Source organism: Tamandua tetradactyla, chromosome 3 (assembly GCF_023851605.1).
Source record: "Tamandua tetradactyla isolate mTamTet1 chromosome 3, mTamTet1.pri, whole genome shotgun sequence".
Classification (NCBI taxonomy): Eukaryota; Metazoa; Chordata; class Mammalia; order Pilosa; family Myrmecophagidae; genus Tamandua; species Tamandua tetradactyla.
Genome location: NC_135329.1, coordinates 208,742,655 through 208,758,912, shown reverse-complemented (window position 1 = coordinate 208,758,912; position 16,258 = coordinate 208,742,655). Strand labels below are relative to the sequence as shown.

The 16,258-nt window shown below is 42.6% G+C and overlaps 1 protein-coding gene across 1 annotated transcript in view; it reads right to left on the bottom strand.

Annotated features, from left to right (window-relative positions):
- Positions 1-4,311: 4,311 nt before the first annotated feature.
- The window catches only part of EFHD1 (EF-hand domain family member D1), a 69,060-nt gene continuing 57,113 nt past the window's right edge, over positions 4,312-16,258 (bottom strand). Inside the window, exon 4 of the mRNA XM_077152065.1 lies at positions 4,312-5,467. Within this exon, the coding sequence (XP_077008180.1) occupies positions 5,333-5,467 (135 nt within the window). The 3' untranslated portion in view covers positions 4,312-5,332. The remainder of the gene's footprint in view (positions 5,468-16,258) is intronic.

Here is a 16,258-nt window from a genome sequence, read left to right as displayed (position 1 = left end):
GATACAGCAATGTATCCTTTCACCTAAGTGCCCCATGATGTACCCCAAAGTGTTACTTCAGTTTCTCCTGAATCTTTTGCATTTTTAGGGCTTCGTATTCCTGCTGCCCCAAAGGGTTCCCATATGCATGTTTAACTGCTCTTCTTACCTTATCTTCTTTCTGTCAGATTCCTCTCTTTTTTTATGAGCTGGTGCAGCAGTAGTGGAGGCGGCAGTGATGGTGGATCTTCCAAGACAAGAATTTATCTTGGATCCTTCATATTTTTTTATTGTGCTAACATATATATAAAACATAAAAGTTGCCATTTTAACCATTCTTAAGTGTACTTACTATTCAGTAGCGGTATTATGTTTACAATGTTGAGCTACCATCACCATCTTTCATTACTAAAATTTTTTCATCACCCCAAAACTCTGTAGCCATTAAACAATAACCCCCATTTTCCTTTTCCCTAGCCCCTAGAAATCTCTTCTCTACCTTCTGTCTCTAGGAATGCATCCATTTAAATATAATGATGGAACAGTTGTCCTTTCATGTCTGGCTTATTTTGCTTTACATAAGGTTCTCAAGATTCATCCATGTTGTAGCATGTATGAGAACTTCATTTCTATTTATGGCTGAGTAGTACTCCATTGTATATGGATGTGCTGGACCGTGTTTTGTTTATCCGTTCATCTATCGATGACATTTAAGCTGTTCACCTTTTGGCTATTATGCACATTTTTTTCTAATGACTGTCTAGTAGGGTTCCTGTAAGTGGATGCATCATAACATACTTAACTGATTCCTGTTGATTGACAACCAGATTGTTTCCAGCATTTTACTCTTACAAACAATGCTGGCTAGATAGATGATGATGGACAGACAGACAGATAGATAGATAGACAGACAGATATACATATCCTTGTTCCTTTTTATATTTGCCTCTAGGATAAATTCCCAGAAGTAAAATTCCTGGATCAAAGCTCATGAGTGACAGTTTGGGGAGACGGATTTTGGGCCACTAGGCCATCTGCTCTCCTACTACGTGCCTAGTAATAAACTCTCTCTTTGAAAAAAAAAAAAAAGCTCATGAGTGCAGTGGACAACTGCTATTCTTTCATGACTGTCCCACATCTGAAATACTTTCCTATATTTTAGATAAATAAAAATCTTGATGAGAGGCAGAACCTGCTTCCCTTTACAGAAGACAAAAAGTCCAGACACTATTCCTCCCGACCCCCACGTGTAGCAGCAGCACATGACCGAGCTCAGCTTCAGCCTCTGAATCTGGAGTAAGTGACCTGGAGAGGCAAGGCCCACAGAGTGCTTTCGACTATGGCTCCAGCTGCCTGGCTTCCTGTCTCTTCCCTTAGCCTGCCTCCATCCTTTCCCCCAACCCTGAGAGGTCCCCAGTGTCTTTTCATTCAATTCCTTTTCTGCTGAAACCAGTCCAGCTTAGATTCTCTTCCTTGCAGTTGAGAACTCTGGTTGATTCTGGAGTCGGCTTCCAAGATGGCTCTCAGTGATTCTCGCCATCAAGGCTGACCTGTGTAAAAATAAGATATTAGGGGAACAAACAACAGCCTGGCTTCTGAAGCTAGGTCCTAAAAGACATTGTCGCTTACCGTTCTCTCTCTTGGATCACTGTCTCTGCGGGAAGCCAGCTGCCATGTCGTGAGGACATTCAAGCAGCCCCAGGGAGAGCTTCACATGGAATGTGGCTGAGACCTCCTGCCGATAGCCAGCACCAACCTGTGACCCCCTTGGGAAAGGACCCTCAAGCCCCAGTTGAGCCTTCAGATGACAGCATCCCCCCAACATCTTGACAGCAGCCTCATGGAAGACCCTGAGCTAGAACCACCCAGCTAAACTGCTTTCCAATTCCTGATCCTCAGAGACTGCGTGAGATAATAAACATTGATTGTTGATTTAAATTATCAAGTTGTGGGTGATTTGCTATGCAACCATAAAGAACTAATACAGATACAATTATGATAGCTCCCAAATTGTCCTTTAAAGACATAACTGCAACATACACTCCCAGCGATACAGCACAGCAGAGTGCCAAAAGTGAGTGGTTTGGGAAAGAAGGGGAACAGAGAACCTGACCCCTGGTAAGGTCCCAGCCTCAGCATCTCCCTATGTTATAGGGTCCTAAGTTGACACCCTAGCCCACCACCACCACTATGGGCCCCAGAGGACAATCGTTCTTCCACAGTCAACCTAGGGCGGGCAGGCATATGGCCTGGTGGACAGTAGGGTCAGCAAGGAGAAATGGAAACAGGAACAAGGCCACAGATGTCAGGTCACATCAGGCCTGGAGTGCTCAGTGGCTGCCGACTACAAAGGCCAGGACAAGTGAGCAGAATTGGCTGAAATCATCCTGGACTGGTTGGGAGAGGACTTCAAAGTGTGCCATGGTGGCTCAGTAGCAGAATACTTGCCTGCAATGCCAGAGACCTGTTCAATTCCCGGAGCCTGCCCATGCAAAAAAAAAAAGAACAGAGGAGCTGAATGAGTGAACACCTGCACTTGGGGCCAAGGCAGTGGAGCGGCCAGGACCACTTATAACAGGGAAAGCATGACAGACAGCTGCTACCTCTTAAAGGTGGAACTTTGAACATTTCTGAGCCAGCCAGGACAGGATCCCTTGGACTTGACTTGAGGGACCCAGGACTCTGGAGGGGACAGTGTTGCAACAGTGGAGTGTGGAGGATTGAGAGGGGCCCAAATGTCCTGAGCACCAAGTATATGCCGGCCATGAAACATACCAGGTAGGAAACCACCACCTCCATTTTACAGGTGGGGAAACACAGGCTCAGGGGGGCTAAATTATTAAATTACCAGAGTCTTTTTCCAAATCCCAGCACATCACGCAGCTTCCAGAGGAACCTCCCTATTCAAAGGAGGGCTTCGTAGACACTACTCTGACAGTGAGAAAGATTGTACCCTCATTCTTTGGTGTCCTCACCTTCAGCGCTGTCTACCCTGACTCCGTGTGAGGATGCTTAGGTCCCATCTTGCCCTTCTCTCTTCTCCCACCAAACCTGGAAAGTCTTTGTGAAACAAACATGGAAGGGGTGCCTGGTCCATGCCAGGCAATGTGCTAGGCTGGTGGCAGTGGGTAAGGCAGAGTTTTTGTAGTCCAAAGAGGGGGGCAAAGAAGCAAGGAGGCTGCATAATGCTGAGTGGATTACAATAGACGAAAACTCAGGGTGGAATGGGACCCCTGAGAAGGAGCACCTCACCTGGCCTGGGAGCCTCAAGGAAGCTTCCTGAAGATAACCTCTGAGCCTGGTCATAGACAATGAGTAGCTGTGTGCCAGTGGGAGGGCAGGAGGGAGTGCCAAGCAGAAGAAGCAGTGTGTGCAAAAGCCTGGAGGTGTGACACTTTCCAGGAACTGCTAGTCTCACTGAACACCTGGTTCGAACAGTTTCAAAGGAAACAGGGAAGGGAGGAGGGGCAGGAGAGGTGAACAGGGTAAGAGCACAAAATTGTAGAGGAGATGATTAGCGTTTCAGGGTGGATGATCAGGGCAAAATGAGGACGGAGAAACCAGTTAGAAGACCACTGTAGACCAGGAAAGAATAATGACAGCTGAGCCACATGCAGTCATGGGGATGGAGGATGGGACCTTGGGGTGAGAACAGCTTCAGGGCCTCGTGTTCAAGAAGGGACAAAGCAGTCCTGCCACTTGCCTCTGTAGTTACTTGACCCGATATTTGTCCTTTTTGCCCAAAGTCCTTTTATACTACATTTTCTATCACTTGCAATCAGGAGTGCAGTTCTCATGTGGACCCCCTTGTTCAGTTTGGGACATGTAAAGCTGCAGTGGGTTTTGGAGGGAATTGCAGTATTGACTCCATTTTGTCTTCTAGTCCGTGTCCTCTGATGGGGGCAGAGGTCAGAAGGTGACCCGAGCTGGAAATCAATGCCTGAGAACCTTGAGTCTTAGGGCTTGGGTTGGTGCAAACAGAATGCTCCATCCTAGGGTGCTAAGGATGTTTTCTTAGAACTAGCATCTCACCACAGTCGCCCAAATATGCTGGAATTATGGGGGCGGAGGGCAGGCATTGACATCATTAGCGTGTCAAAGGGATTCAGGAGGCAAAAGAAATCAAGCCACTGATTTTACTTGCAGCTGAAAGCATCATCCGGGATGGGCAGGGGGAGCAGCAGCTGTGAAATCCACCCCTCTAGGTACCATTTCTAACTGTGTCTCAGGAACTCTTGTACTAAACAGAAGCCTTGGGCTGGACTTGGCCCCTCTAGAAAACTCTTCTCTCCCTCGGTTTAAAAAAGACTAGAAGTACACTGATGTGGCAAAGTTAAACAGTTTATTTAAGTAGAAACAGCTGGACATAGAAATGCAGATGTTTTCTTTATTATAAAGGCAGCAGTTACAAAAGAGAGTAATAAATATTACATTAGGAATACATATATTTTTTAATGCAGCGAGCCCCAGGATCTGCGTGCGATCCCAGGAGCTCTCAATGAATAAACACCTGTGATGTGGTTAAGACCGCCTCCATCTCCATGCCTTGAAGCAGATGCTGCAAATTGGCGAGATGAGAAGGATGGTCCTGAATTTGGGGAGCTGTCAGTTAGGAACGTCAGGGTTTGACTGTAATATAATTTGTGTACAGTCAGGGTTGGACGGGATTTCTAGTCGGTATTATGTCTAATGACTTGCATTCTCACAATTAAGGAGCTTGGTATCTAAAAGTGGGGAAAAAAGGCTGAAATGGGAAAATATGAATAGAGGAGAAGAGAATGGACTCCTGGGGAGTGTGAGCGGCAATGGAGAGAGGCTGGGGGGTGGTCCATTTTGGCTTCCCTTAAACCCCAGCGGCACCAAAGGAGAGAAGATGCCAGAACAAGCAGCCCAACCAACTAGGTGTGAGAACACAGAAATCGGATGGGGAACAAAGGAGAGAGGTGCAGAGAAGAAGCACCCGAGAAAATGGGCGACGAGAAAATCACAGAGCCCCGCGGACTGTACTATCTACAAGAAGGGCCACGGAAGAAAGAAAATCTGCACAAATCCACACAACACGCCGCTCTCTGATGCAGAATGGCAAAGGGACAAGGAAAAAGCAAAGATTGCCAAGAAGAGGCGAGTGAGTTCTGGCTGCTAGAGAAGGACAGAGGAATGAAGGTAGAAGAGAGGGGCGTGGAGGCCCGTGGGCCATCTCAGGACCCAGCCCCAGCACCCCAACGAGGCTGTCTACAGAGCCTGCACTGGATGGTGGGTGTGAGTGTGAGGGGCGGCCGTGGGGGAAGAGGCTCGGCCCTCTCTCCTGGGGGGTCTGGAGGCCCAGCTGTGGACGCAGGTGGAGGTCGGCCCTCTAGGTGCTGAAAGCCGCCTTGAGTTCCCGGAAGGCTGCCCGGCGGTGCCTCCTCTCCTCCTCCTCTCGCTTCCGCTCATCTTGCTCGGCTTTTAACTCCGCTTCAAACTTACTGGCAGAAGACAAGGCTTGGACCTGCAGAGAAACAGGACAAAGCGACCAAGGAATAAGGGCGGGGAGGAAAAGCTCGGGAGAGACTCAGGAGTCAGCGGACCACGTGGCCCAGGAACCCGGGGAGCAGGGCCGCCAGCCGTAGGCCTTTCCCCCCCAGTCTGCAGAAGCTGGCTTTCTATGATCACCAACGACACATCGCTGTGCATCGCTGTGTTTCTCCTCCTGGCAGAGTTGGACTTTCTACTTCTTTTGCAGGATATTGTTTAACATCCCCTGCGTATTTTATTCTTCCAGCGCTGCCTTAATAATGTATCACAAACTGGGTTGCTTCAAACAACTGAAATGCGCTGACAGTCCTGAAGGAGAAAAATTCCAATCACGGTGTCAGCGTTTTTTCGCTTCTGGAATAAGTCAATCTCTGCCTCCGCCACAATGTTGTCTTCTCGGCCTCCTATTGACAAGGTGCAGTAGAACCCACCCTAATCCACTCTGGCCTCACTTTAACTAACAGCATCCTCAAAAATCCAATTTCCAAATAGCATCACATCCGCAGGATTGAGTGTTAGATTTCAATCTATCTTTTGCGGGGGACACAATTCAATCATAAACTAACTAGATGTGTTACCCACTATTCTAGTTTGCTAGCTGCTGGAATGCAATAAACCAGAAATGGAAGGGCTTTCAAAAAGGGGAATTTAATGAGTTGCTAGTTTACAGTTCTAAGGCCAAGAAAAATGCCCCAATTAAAACAAGTCTATAGAAATGTCCAATCTAAGGTGTGGTAGTTAGATTCAGTTGCCAACTTGGCCAGTTGAAGGTGCCTAGTTCTGTTGCTGTGGACATGAGCCAATGGTGTGTGAACCTCACCTGTTCCTGATTACATCTGCAGTCAGCTAGGAGGCGGGCCTGCTGTAATGAATGATGTTTGACTTAACTGGCTGGTGCTTAAATGAGAGACTCAAAGTAGCACAGCCTAAGCAGCACAGCATTCCTCATCTCAGCACTCACAGCTCAGCCCAGGCCTTTGGAGATTCAGAAAGAAATCACCCCGGGGAAAGTTGCTGGAACCCAGAGGCCTGGAGAGAAGGTCAGCAGAGATCGTCCTATGCCTTTGCACGTAAGAAAGAACCTCAGTTGAAAGTTAGCTGCCTTTCCTCTGAAGAACTAACGAAATAAATCCCCTTTTATTAAAAGCCAATCCGTCTCTAGTGTGTTGCATTCCGGCAGCTAGCAAACTAGAACATAAGGCATCCAGAGAAAGATACCTTGGTTCAAGAAGGCTGATGAAGTTCAGGGTTTCTCTCTCAAGTGAGAAGGCACATGGCGAACACAGTCAGGGCTTCTCTCTCAGCCGGAAGGGCACATAGCGAACACGGCGTCATCTGCTAGCTTTTTCTCCTGGCTTCCTATTTCATGAAGCTCCCTGGGAGGTGTCTTCCTTCTTCATCCAAAGGTCACTGTCTGGTGGACTCTGCTTATGTGGCGATGTCATTCTGCTCTGCTCTCTCTCAATCACTTTTTATTCTCCAAAATGTTTCCTCTTTTATAAGACTCCAATAAATCAATCAAGACCCACCCAAATGGGTGGAGACATGTCATCACCTAATCGCTTAACAATCACTCTTGATTAAATTATATATCCAGGGAGATGATATGATTACAGTTTCAAACATACGGTATTGAATAGGGATTATTCTGCCTTTATGAAATGGGATTTAGATTAAAACATGGCTTTTCTAGGGGACATACATCCTTCCAAACCAGCACACTCACTTTTCTCTCCCCCTTTGATTTCACAACAAAATTGTTGAATTCTAGGGGGAAAAAAGCAAAACAAAAGGAAACCCCGCTTGGATTTTGACTGGGATCAGATCAATCTGCAAACTTAAGCCTGTGGCAAAGGGACCAATTTAATGTACAATTTTCCCTGAATGCTTCAGGTTTTATTCAGTGCAGCTTTTATATTGCCGGTAATTTTTCTGTTCTCTCTCGGCTGTCATTCTAAATATGCTTCACATGTTTTTTGTTGGTATGGTGAATGGGATGCCCTTCATTTTTCTAAAATCTAATTTGTGTCCAATAAGGACACATCAGAAAAGTCCATCTTAAAATCTTCTATTCTAGTTTCTCCAGGTATTATCAATTTGGGAAATTTTCCAAACAGCACATTGGGTGTGTACTTTATTGTAACAAAGACTGCCAAATCACTCTCCAATGTGGCCATTTCCAATCTACAGCCCTACCACCAGCGAGTGAAACTGCTCATTTCCCAGCAACCTTGCTAACACTACACATGCACCTTTTCCCTTCTTGCCAATCTGACGGGCAGAAGAAAAAAGAAAAAAATTTGGCACCTTGTTTTATTTCCTCTTCCGTTTCTATACTTTGCCCATTTTCCTATTCAGCTGTTGGTTTGGTTTGGTTTTGAATTTCCAGTTCTTTATATAATCAGGATATTATTCCCTTGGTATATATATTTTTTATTATTTCTCCAGTCTTCTGCTTCTCTTTAAACTTTTATGATATCCTGGGTCATATAAATAATTTCAATTTCGATAATAATCAAATTTGTCAGCCATTTCCTTTGTGGCTTTTGCATTTTATGTCACACTTAAGAAAGTCTTCTATATCCCAAGCTTTTAAATCCATTTTCCTCTGTTTTCTTGTAATACTTTTATGGTTTTGTTTTCACACATGCCTCTTTTGGGGGTGTCTCTTTAAGTCACTTGGAATTTATGTGAAGCGAGGGGTATAAAGTAGGAACTTTGCTTCATTTTCCTAAGTAGATCGCCATTACCTCAACACCTTTAATTGAATGGTCCATTATTTTTCCACTGATTTAAAAACTATCTTTTTCATATACCAAATTCTCACATGAAGGAGACAAGTTTCTATATTTTCTATTCTCTTCCACTAACTGGTTTATTTCTGCACATATAGTACATCATTATTTTCAAAAAAAATCTTTATTGAGATATCTTCACGCACCATATAGTCCATTCAAAGTATTCAATCAATGGTTGATAATATCATTACATAGTTGTGCATTCATCACAGTGATCATTTTTAGAACATTTGCATCACTCCAGAAAAAGAAAAGGAAAAACAAAAAAACCCTTACATCCTATACTCCTTACCCCTCCCTCTCACTGACCACCAGTATTTCCATCTACCCAATTTTCTTTTTACCGCTATCCCCTCTTATTATTTATTTATTGTCTTTATTTTTTCCCTCATTTGTCCATAGCCTGGATAAAGGGACCTTCAGCCACAAGGTTTTCACAATCACACAGTCACGCTGTAGACACTATATAGTTATACAATCGTCCTCAAGAATAAAGGCAGACAGAGCAGATACAAACACTTGCAGAACAACTGCTTCAGAGCTGACAGAGCCAACAGGAGACCCAGACATTTGGAGATGCAGGGCTCAACAGACATAGTTATGTGCCTGCCCATGTGAGAATCATGCCAAAATCCAGAATTGTGTCCCAGAAGAGCTAAAATGAAGGCCCATAGATGCCAAATGAGGAATCCCTACAGGATACACAGACTGAAAGCAATGCTGCCCAGGAGCAAGGAACCAGCAGATGCCAGCCATGTGCCTTCCCAGATGACAGAGGTGTTCCAGACAGCATCAGCCTTTCTTGAGTGAAGAAATGGAAATGTCCTCATATAGATGGTGGTGGTGAATACATAACTGAATTATACCAGGAACCATTGATTGTTTACTTAGGATGGACTGTATGGTGTGTGAATAAAACTGTTTAAAAATAAACAGAAAGATACAAGTTCTGGAAAAAATGGGGAAAGAGAGATGTACCTATTCACCATTGGTGGAGAAATAGAATGGGGCAACTCCTCTGGAGAGCAGTGTTGTATTTCCACAGAAGGCTAAGTATAGGGTTGCATATGATCCTGCAACCCTATTATTAGGTATATACTTGGAAGAACTGAAATCAAGGACACAAATGGACATTTACACACTGATGTTTATGGTAATAGTATTCATGATTTGCAACAGATGGAATGGTGAACTGTGGTGTACACATACAATGGAATACTGAGCAGCTGCAACAAGGAATGAAGTTGTAAGACATGAAATTAGATCAATGAAACTTGAGGGCAGTATATTGAGTAAAAGAATTGAAAAGACAGATACTATAATGCCTCATTAATATGGACTAACTATAACATGCAAACTGTGAGAATTGAATTCAAGAGGATAGGCAAGGGAAAGAGTTATTGTAAATGTTCCTAGATCGTAAGTTCTCACAGTAGTCACATCAATTCCTGAGTTATAACTGTTATTTCTAAATTCTGAGATGCTGAGCTTTTTATCTATAACCTGGTCATAACCTGGAACTTGGGGTATCTGTGAGACACCAAAGAATCAGAATTAGAATTCTGCAGTTATGAAAGTCAGCATTACCCCATGCAGCAACTGTTTTAAAAGCTGAAAAAGAGTTCAGACTTCAATTAGAAATACATATGAAGCTGATCTGGTTAAGACTAAAGTAAATCAGACTAAAGGGTAATGGATGTTTAGTATATATTAAAATTTCAACTTCTATGTGAAACCAAAGGAAGAAATGTTTATTTGGTGCAAATTTTATATTTTTCTATAGCACACTAACTAATTTAACTTGTATGGTCAGTTTATTCAAACGCCATAATTACATAGAACCTTGAGTAGGGAGTGAGATATTATTGGTTTGTACAGGTTAGTGTGATACCCTGATAGATCCCAGGGTAATTTTGGCAGTGAATAAAGTATTCGCAAAGTTCCCTCGGGGGAATGGGGAGCAAGGAGGAAATATTCAACTTCTCCATTTAGAGAATTTCTGATATTCTTGCAAGCAGTGGAGACAACCAAATCAATAAGCTAAGCCCCTGATCTTGGGGGTTGCTTCCATGACACTTATTCCTGCAAAGGACAGTCTAAACCTACTTAAAATTACACCTAAAGTCACCCCCAGAGAACCTCTCTTGTTGCTGAGATGTGGCCTCTCTCTCTAAGCCAACTGGGTAGGTGAACTCACTGCCCTCCCCCCTACATAAGACATGACTCCCAGGGGTGTAAATCTCCCTGGCAACATGGGACTGACTTCTGGGGTTGAGCCTGGTCTTTGTATTATGGGATTGAGAAAGGTTTCTTGACCTAAAGGGGGAAGAGAAATGAAACAAAATAAACTTTCAGTGGCTGAGTTATTTCAAATAGAATCGAGAAGATATTCTGGAGGTTATTCTTATGCATTATTTAGATTTCCCTTTTCTGTTTTGATATATGGAAGGAACTAGAGGGAAATACCTGAAACCGCTGAATTATAATCCAGTAGCTTTGATTCTTAAAGATGATTGTTTAACCATATAGCTTTTATGGTATGACTGTGTGATTGTGAAAACCTTGTGACTGAAGCTCCCTCTGTCTAGTCTATGGACAGATGAGTAAGAAAATAAAGACAAAAAAATAAATAAATAATACAGGGAATAGTAGGTATGGGAAGTTTTGGGTGTTGTTTTTTATATTTATTTTTATTCTTATTTTTTTAGAGTAATGAAAATGTTCAAAAATCTATTGTGATGATGAATTCACAACTTTATGATGACACTGTGAACCACTGATTGTATATTTTTGATTATTATATGGTATGTGAAAATAAAAAGAGCCTGTGACTCTCAAAAAAAAAAAAAAGAATAAAGGCAAATGGAACACAGCTCTACAGTTGCAGGTACTTCCCTCCAGCCACTTTCATACACCATAAACTAAAAAGAGATATGCATATAAGGCATAAGAATAACCTCCAGGATAACCTCTTGACTTTGTTTGAAATCTCTCAGCCACTGACATTTTATTTTGTGTCATTTCTCTCTTTCCCATTTTGGTCAAGAAGCCTTCCTCAATCCCATGATGCTGGGTCCCAGCTCATCCCCAGTAGTACTACATTATTTAATATTCCTGCTTTATAGCATTCCTGGACATTTTTATAAGGGAAGTAAATATCCTTTTTATCATATCGAAGAAGCATTTTGTTTTCTCATTTTAAAATGTGTTATCATGAATGGGTATTAAACTTCAAATATTTTTGAGATAGCTAATTGCAATCACTTTTTTACTTAATCTATCTATGATATGAATACATTTTAAGACTTTCCTAGCAGACTTATCAGAAATCTCCTTAAATGTTATAATTGTACTCTATTTCTTACTGTTTTAAGATTCTTACAGCTTTATTAATGAGATAATATAAAAATTTCTTCTGATGGGTCATTTTATCATAATTACTTCAGAGAATAAATGTGACACATTCTTTTCCAATATGTCTGAATTATTTTTATAACATTGAAAATCAAGGGAAGAATTAATCCTAAATCCATTAATGCCTAGGTCTTTTCTGGGGACTAGAGCAGAATCCTCAACTTTCTAAATGTCTTTATAATTCATCACATTTTCTACCTCTCGTCTCCATGCTTTTTGTATAAAAGCACTTCTCCCATTGAGTTTTTAATGATTTTCTATTTGTTTATCATAATTCATCATTATGTTTGAATTGTCATGTCCCTTTGTTCATCATCTCTCTAATCTTTTCATTTCTCTATTACTAGGCTTCCACGTTTTGGGAGTGTCTCTTTATTCTGTCCTCTGGTTCTTTAACTCATTTCTCACAATATTGTAACTGAGATTTACAGTTTCACACGATGTCTTTCTTTAGTCCATTCTGATTTTCATTTGGTTACACTCTCTGGCAGCCCAGTGGGGATTCAAGCATCTCAAAGGAAAATCACTATATCCACTTTCTAAATTCTCCCCGCACTTCACCTGGGGTCTGCTTCATTAGACAGGATACCTCTGGGAATATTAGCAGGTTGTAGGTTGTTCTTATTCTTGATGAATCAAAATCCCTCGAGGCCGAGCCTGGGAAATGCTTTCCAAATCTCCCAAGTGTTTCTGAGGCATACAAGCCACTGCCCTGGCCTCACTGCTTCCTTCACCGCCTGGGGCAGCAGCTCCCACCCCAGGTTTCCCCCACTGGAGTCCTGCAATGCTTGTCCCTGTCGCCAGACTGGATTTAATTGCCTGGAGTACCACCCAGCCCACACCCTAGCCCTTCTCACTCTCGGACTCCAGGCTCGGGGCTGAAATCCTGAGCCCTTCTCCAGTCCTTGTCCCTCGTCTCAACTTGCCCCCAATAACTCCTGCTTCATCTCTCCACCAGGGACTTGAGCTCCTCTTCCCGAGTGTGTTGGTCTCACCCCATTTTACCTTCCAACCCAACAGTGACCCCTAGTTAATCCTAGACAGGTGTCACAGGCCTGCCGCTCCCAGGGACTGCCACCTCTGCCCAACACACTGCACCCCACAGATCCCTCACCCGCCCTTGGACCAAGGATTTTGTCCATTCCTGCTGCCAGGATCAAAACATGTTTCTGTTTTTTTTTTTTTTTTTTAAGAGAACTTGCAAGCAAGGTGTCCAGGGCCACTGGGACATCAGGATTTTCAGTTGGGGCTGAGCTTTCCATGGAGCTCAGCTTCTTCTTCTCTTCCTGTGTGGTTCCCATGCAGCTGCAGCCCTCTCCAGGGTATCACCACTCTCCACAGCCCAGCTTGCCCTCCCTTCACCAGAAAAACCGGAGAAATGCAGTCGTCCAATAATGACTGCTCCGACATCTGACCCCTTCCCCATCTCCCTCTGTGTCAGCAGGGGCGGGACAAGGCTCCCGGCAGTTCATTCACCTCTGAGCCAGGTGCCCAGCTGAGCTGACAGTGCGCTCCCTGCTCACAAACCCGCCCTGACATTTTCAGGCAGTAAACACAGCCATTATTAAAAATTAAATCAAATAAATTTACAGTTAAATACATTATGTTAAAAACAAAAAGAATAAATGCTCACAATCCATCACTTCTTGATTATCTTATACATTTCACTCTTCTCTCTGCCCCTGGCATTTACCCACTTCTATTGGCTCCGTAGGCAGAAATACCATGTGATGGAATCTCTTCCCCAGTCTGCCTTCAGGGACTGAAGTTAGAAATCAACCTCAGTGGAAATACACACACCACAGAAATCAGGAAGTGGTACAAATTAGGGTTTGATTTACTGTTTTAAGGATCTTCTAGACTTAAGGAAATGATGCAGAAAAAGCTAAATGCAGATTATACTTAAAAGTGTGTGGCACCTGTAGTCTTTACGTTGTAAAGAGATGCAAAGTATTGAGAAAACATTCTTCCAGTATTTGAAAACGTTTATCAAATTCAGCAAAGAAGTTGCTTATGTCGTTGAGGAATGAGTAAAGTGCTGCCATAAGTCATTTCACTTTTATCTTACGAACTCTATTTAACTAAAGACCAAACCAACATCTGTGTTGGATCTATGCTCTTTGATCAATTGTAATCAGAGGTTGGCTACTGATAAGAGTCCAGCAAAAATTAAGGAGCGCACCTTTCAACAGATGAGTAAAACATATGGAATAAAAATAAATAATAGGGGGAACAAATGTTAAAATAATTTAGATTGAAATGTTAGAGGAGGGGTAAGGGATATGGTATGTATGAATTTTTTTCTGTTTTCTTTTTATTTCTTTTTCTGAATAGATGCAAATGTTCCAAGAAATGATCATGATGATGATTATGCAACTATGTAATGATATTGTGAATTACTGATTATATATGTAGAATGGAATGATCAAAAGTTAAAAATGTTTGCGTTTGTTTGGTGTTATATATGTATATATATATTTTTCACATGGGCAGGCACCAGGAACCGAACCCAGGTCTCCCGCATGGCAGGCGGGAACTCTGCCACTGACCCATTGTGGCCCACCCTTGGCGTTATATTTTTAAATAAAATTAAAAAATTAATAAAAGAAAAAAATTGAGGAGTGCATTGTTTGAGTATCAATTAGCTATGTACAATCTATAATGAAAGTAGTGTATGTTTTATTATTCATAAATCATGTGCTACCTTTCCCTTATACTGTAAAATTTATTTTAAAATGTATGCATTTATAAATATGTATGTATATATATAGAGAGATATATTTAGATAAATACGCACACATACTTTTCTCAGAGAGCAAGTTACTAAACATTTATCAATAAACCACTACTTTCCCCGCTACACAGGACTTGACTCCAGGGGTGTAAATCTCCCTGGCAGTGTGAGACATGACTCCTGGGGATGAGCCAGGACCCGGCATCATGAGATTGAGGAAGTCTTCTTGAACAAAAGGGGAAAGAGAAAAATGAGACAAAATAATTTTCAATGGCTGAGAGATTTCACAGAGTTGAGAGGTTATCCTGGAAGTTATTCTTAAGCATAATATAGATATTCTTTTATAGTTTATGGTGTATTGGAGTGGCTAGAGGGAAGTACCTGAAACTGTTGAGCTGTGTTCCAGTAGCCTTGATTCTTAAAGAGGACTGTATAACTATATAACTTTTACAACATGAGCCTGTGATAGTGGAAACCTTGTGGCTGGTGCTTCCTTTATCCAAGGTATGGACAGATGAGTAAAAACTAAGGACAATAACTAAATAAATAATGGGGGGAAGGCTAAGGGGTAAAAAAAAAATTGGGTAGATTGTAATAGTATGGTCAATGAGAGGGAGGGGGTCAGAGGTATGGGATGTATGGGTATTTTCTTTTTTTACTTCTTTTTCTGGCGTGACACATGTTCTAAATATGATTATGGTGAGGAATGCACAACTATGTGATGATATCGTGAGCCACTGATTGTATACTTTGGATGGATTGTATTGCATGAGGATATCTCAGTTAAAATATTTACAAAAAACAAACAAACAAACAAACAAAAAAACACTACATAAGCCTCAATTTCCTTATCTGCAAAACGGGGCAACATCTACCGTCAGTGTGTTTGTGAGCATTAAAAAAAACATGAATCTGGGCCATCATTAACACTCATATTTGTTAACAACATCCCCAATTAACCCCATTCTGGACCAAGTCAGTGGGGAGAGGCCATTGCAATCTCTTCATGTTGGGTCTTTCTTTTCCACTCTGAGTCCATTTCTCCTCAGATTCAATGACTCCCAAGTCCTTGTTCCACGAATCATCCACTTTCTCTATTCTTCATGTCTCTGTCCCTCTGGACCACCTCCCCCGGCCTAAAAACATGCTGGCATCTCCTCCAGGATTAAAAAAAAAATTCAATGCCAGCTCCTGTCCCCACCTGTCCAGCTTTCTGTACCCATCTTCTAGACACAAATCAGAATCACAGGCTCTTCCTCCCCAGTTCCCATTCACCTCTCATTCTATTGCAATCTGGCTTACAAGGCCCCAGCAGTGAACCTGGACTCTCAAAATCTCCACTGACCTGTCTGCTGGACCCACGGGTCCTAGACTCCTGCTTAGGCCCTGTCTGATTTAATCTCTTCTTGAAACCGCTCCTGTCCTCCAAAAATAGCATTTTCTCTCCCGGGTCTCCTTGTACCTCTGATTACTCCTTTTTCTCTTGCAGCTTTAAATCCCAGCCTTCCTCGCGGCCCAGTCAACGTTATGTTCTACCACTGGTCAATCTCATCTTATTCTAGAGCCTCAGTCTGTACCCTATGAAGATTGTACTTATGAATCTGCATTGTTGGGTGTCACTGAAACACCCATTTTCTCCCTTCTTCCTTCCTATGAGAAACTTCCCCAGCACTTCGCCCAATGGCCTGGGGGAGACTGACCCCGCTCCTGGCTCCAGGACAGCCTAATCCAACCCTTGCCAGTGGTTGGTTCAGGAATGGATAGGTGTCAAGATCACTCCGTTGCCTTCAATATCTAGAATCCCCACCTTTCCTAGTAG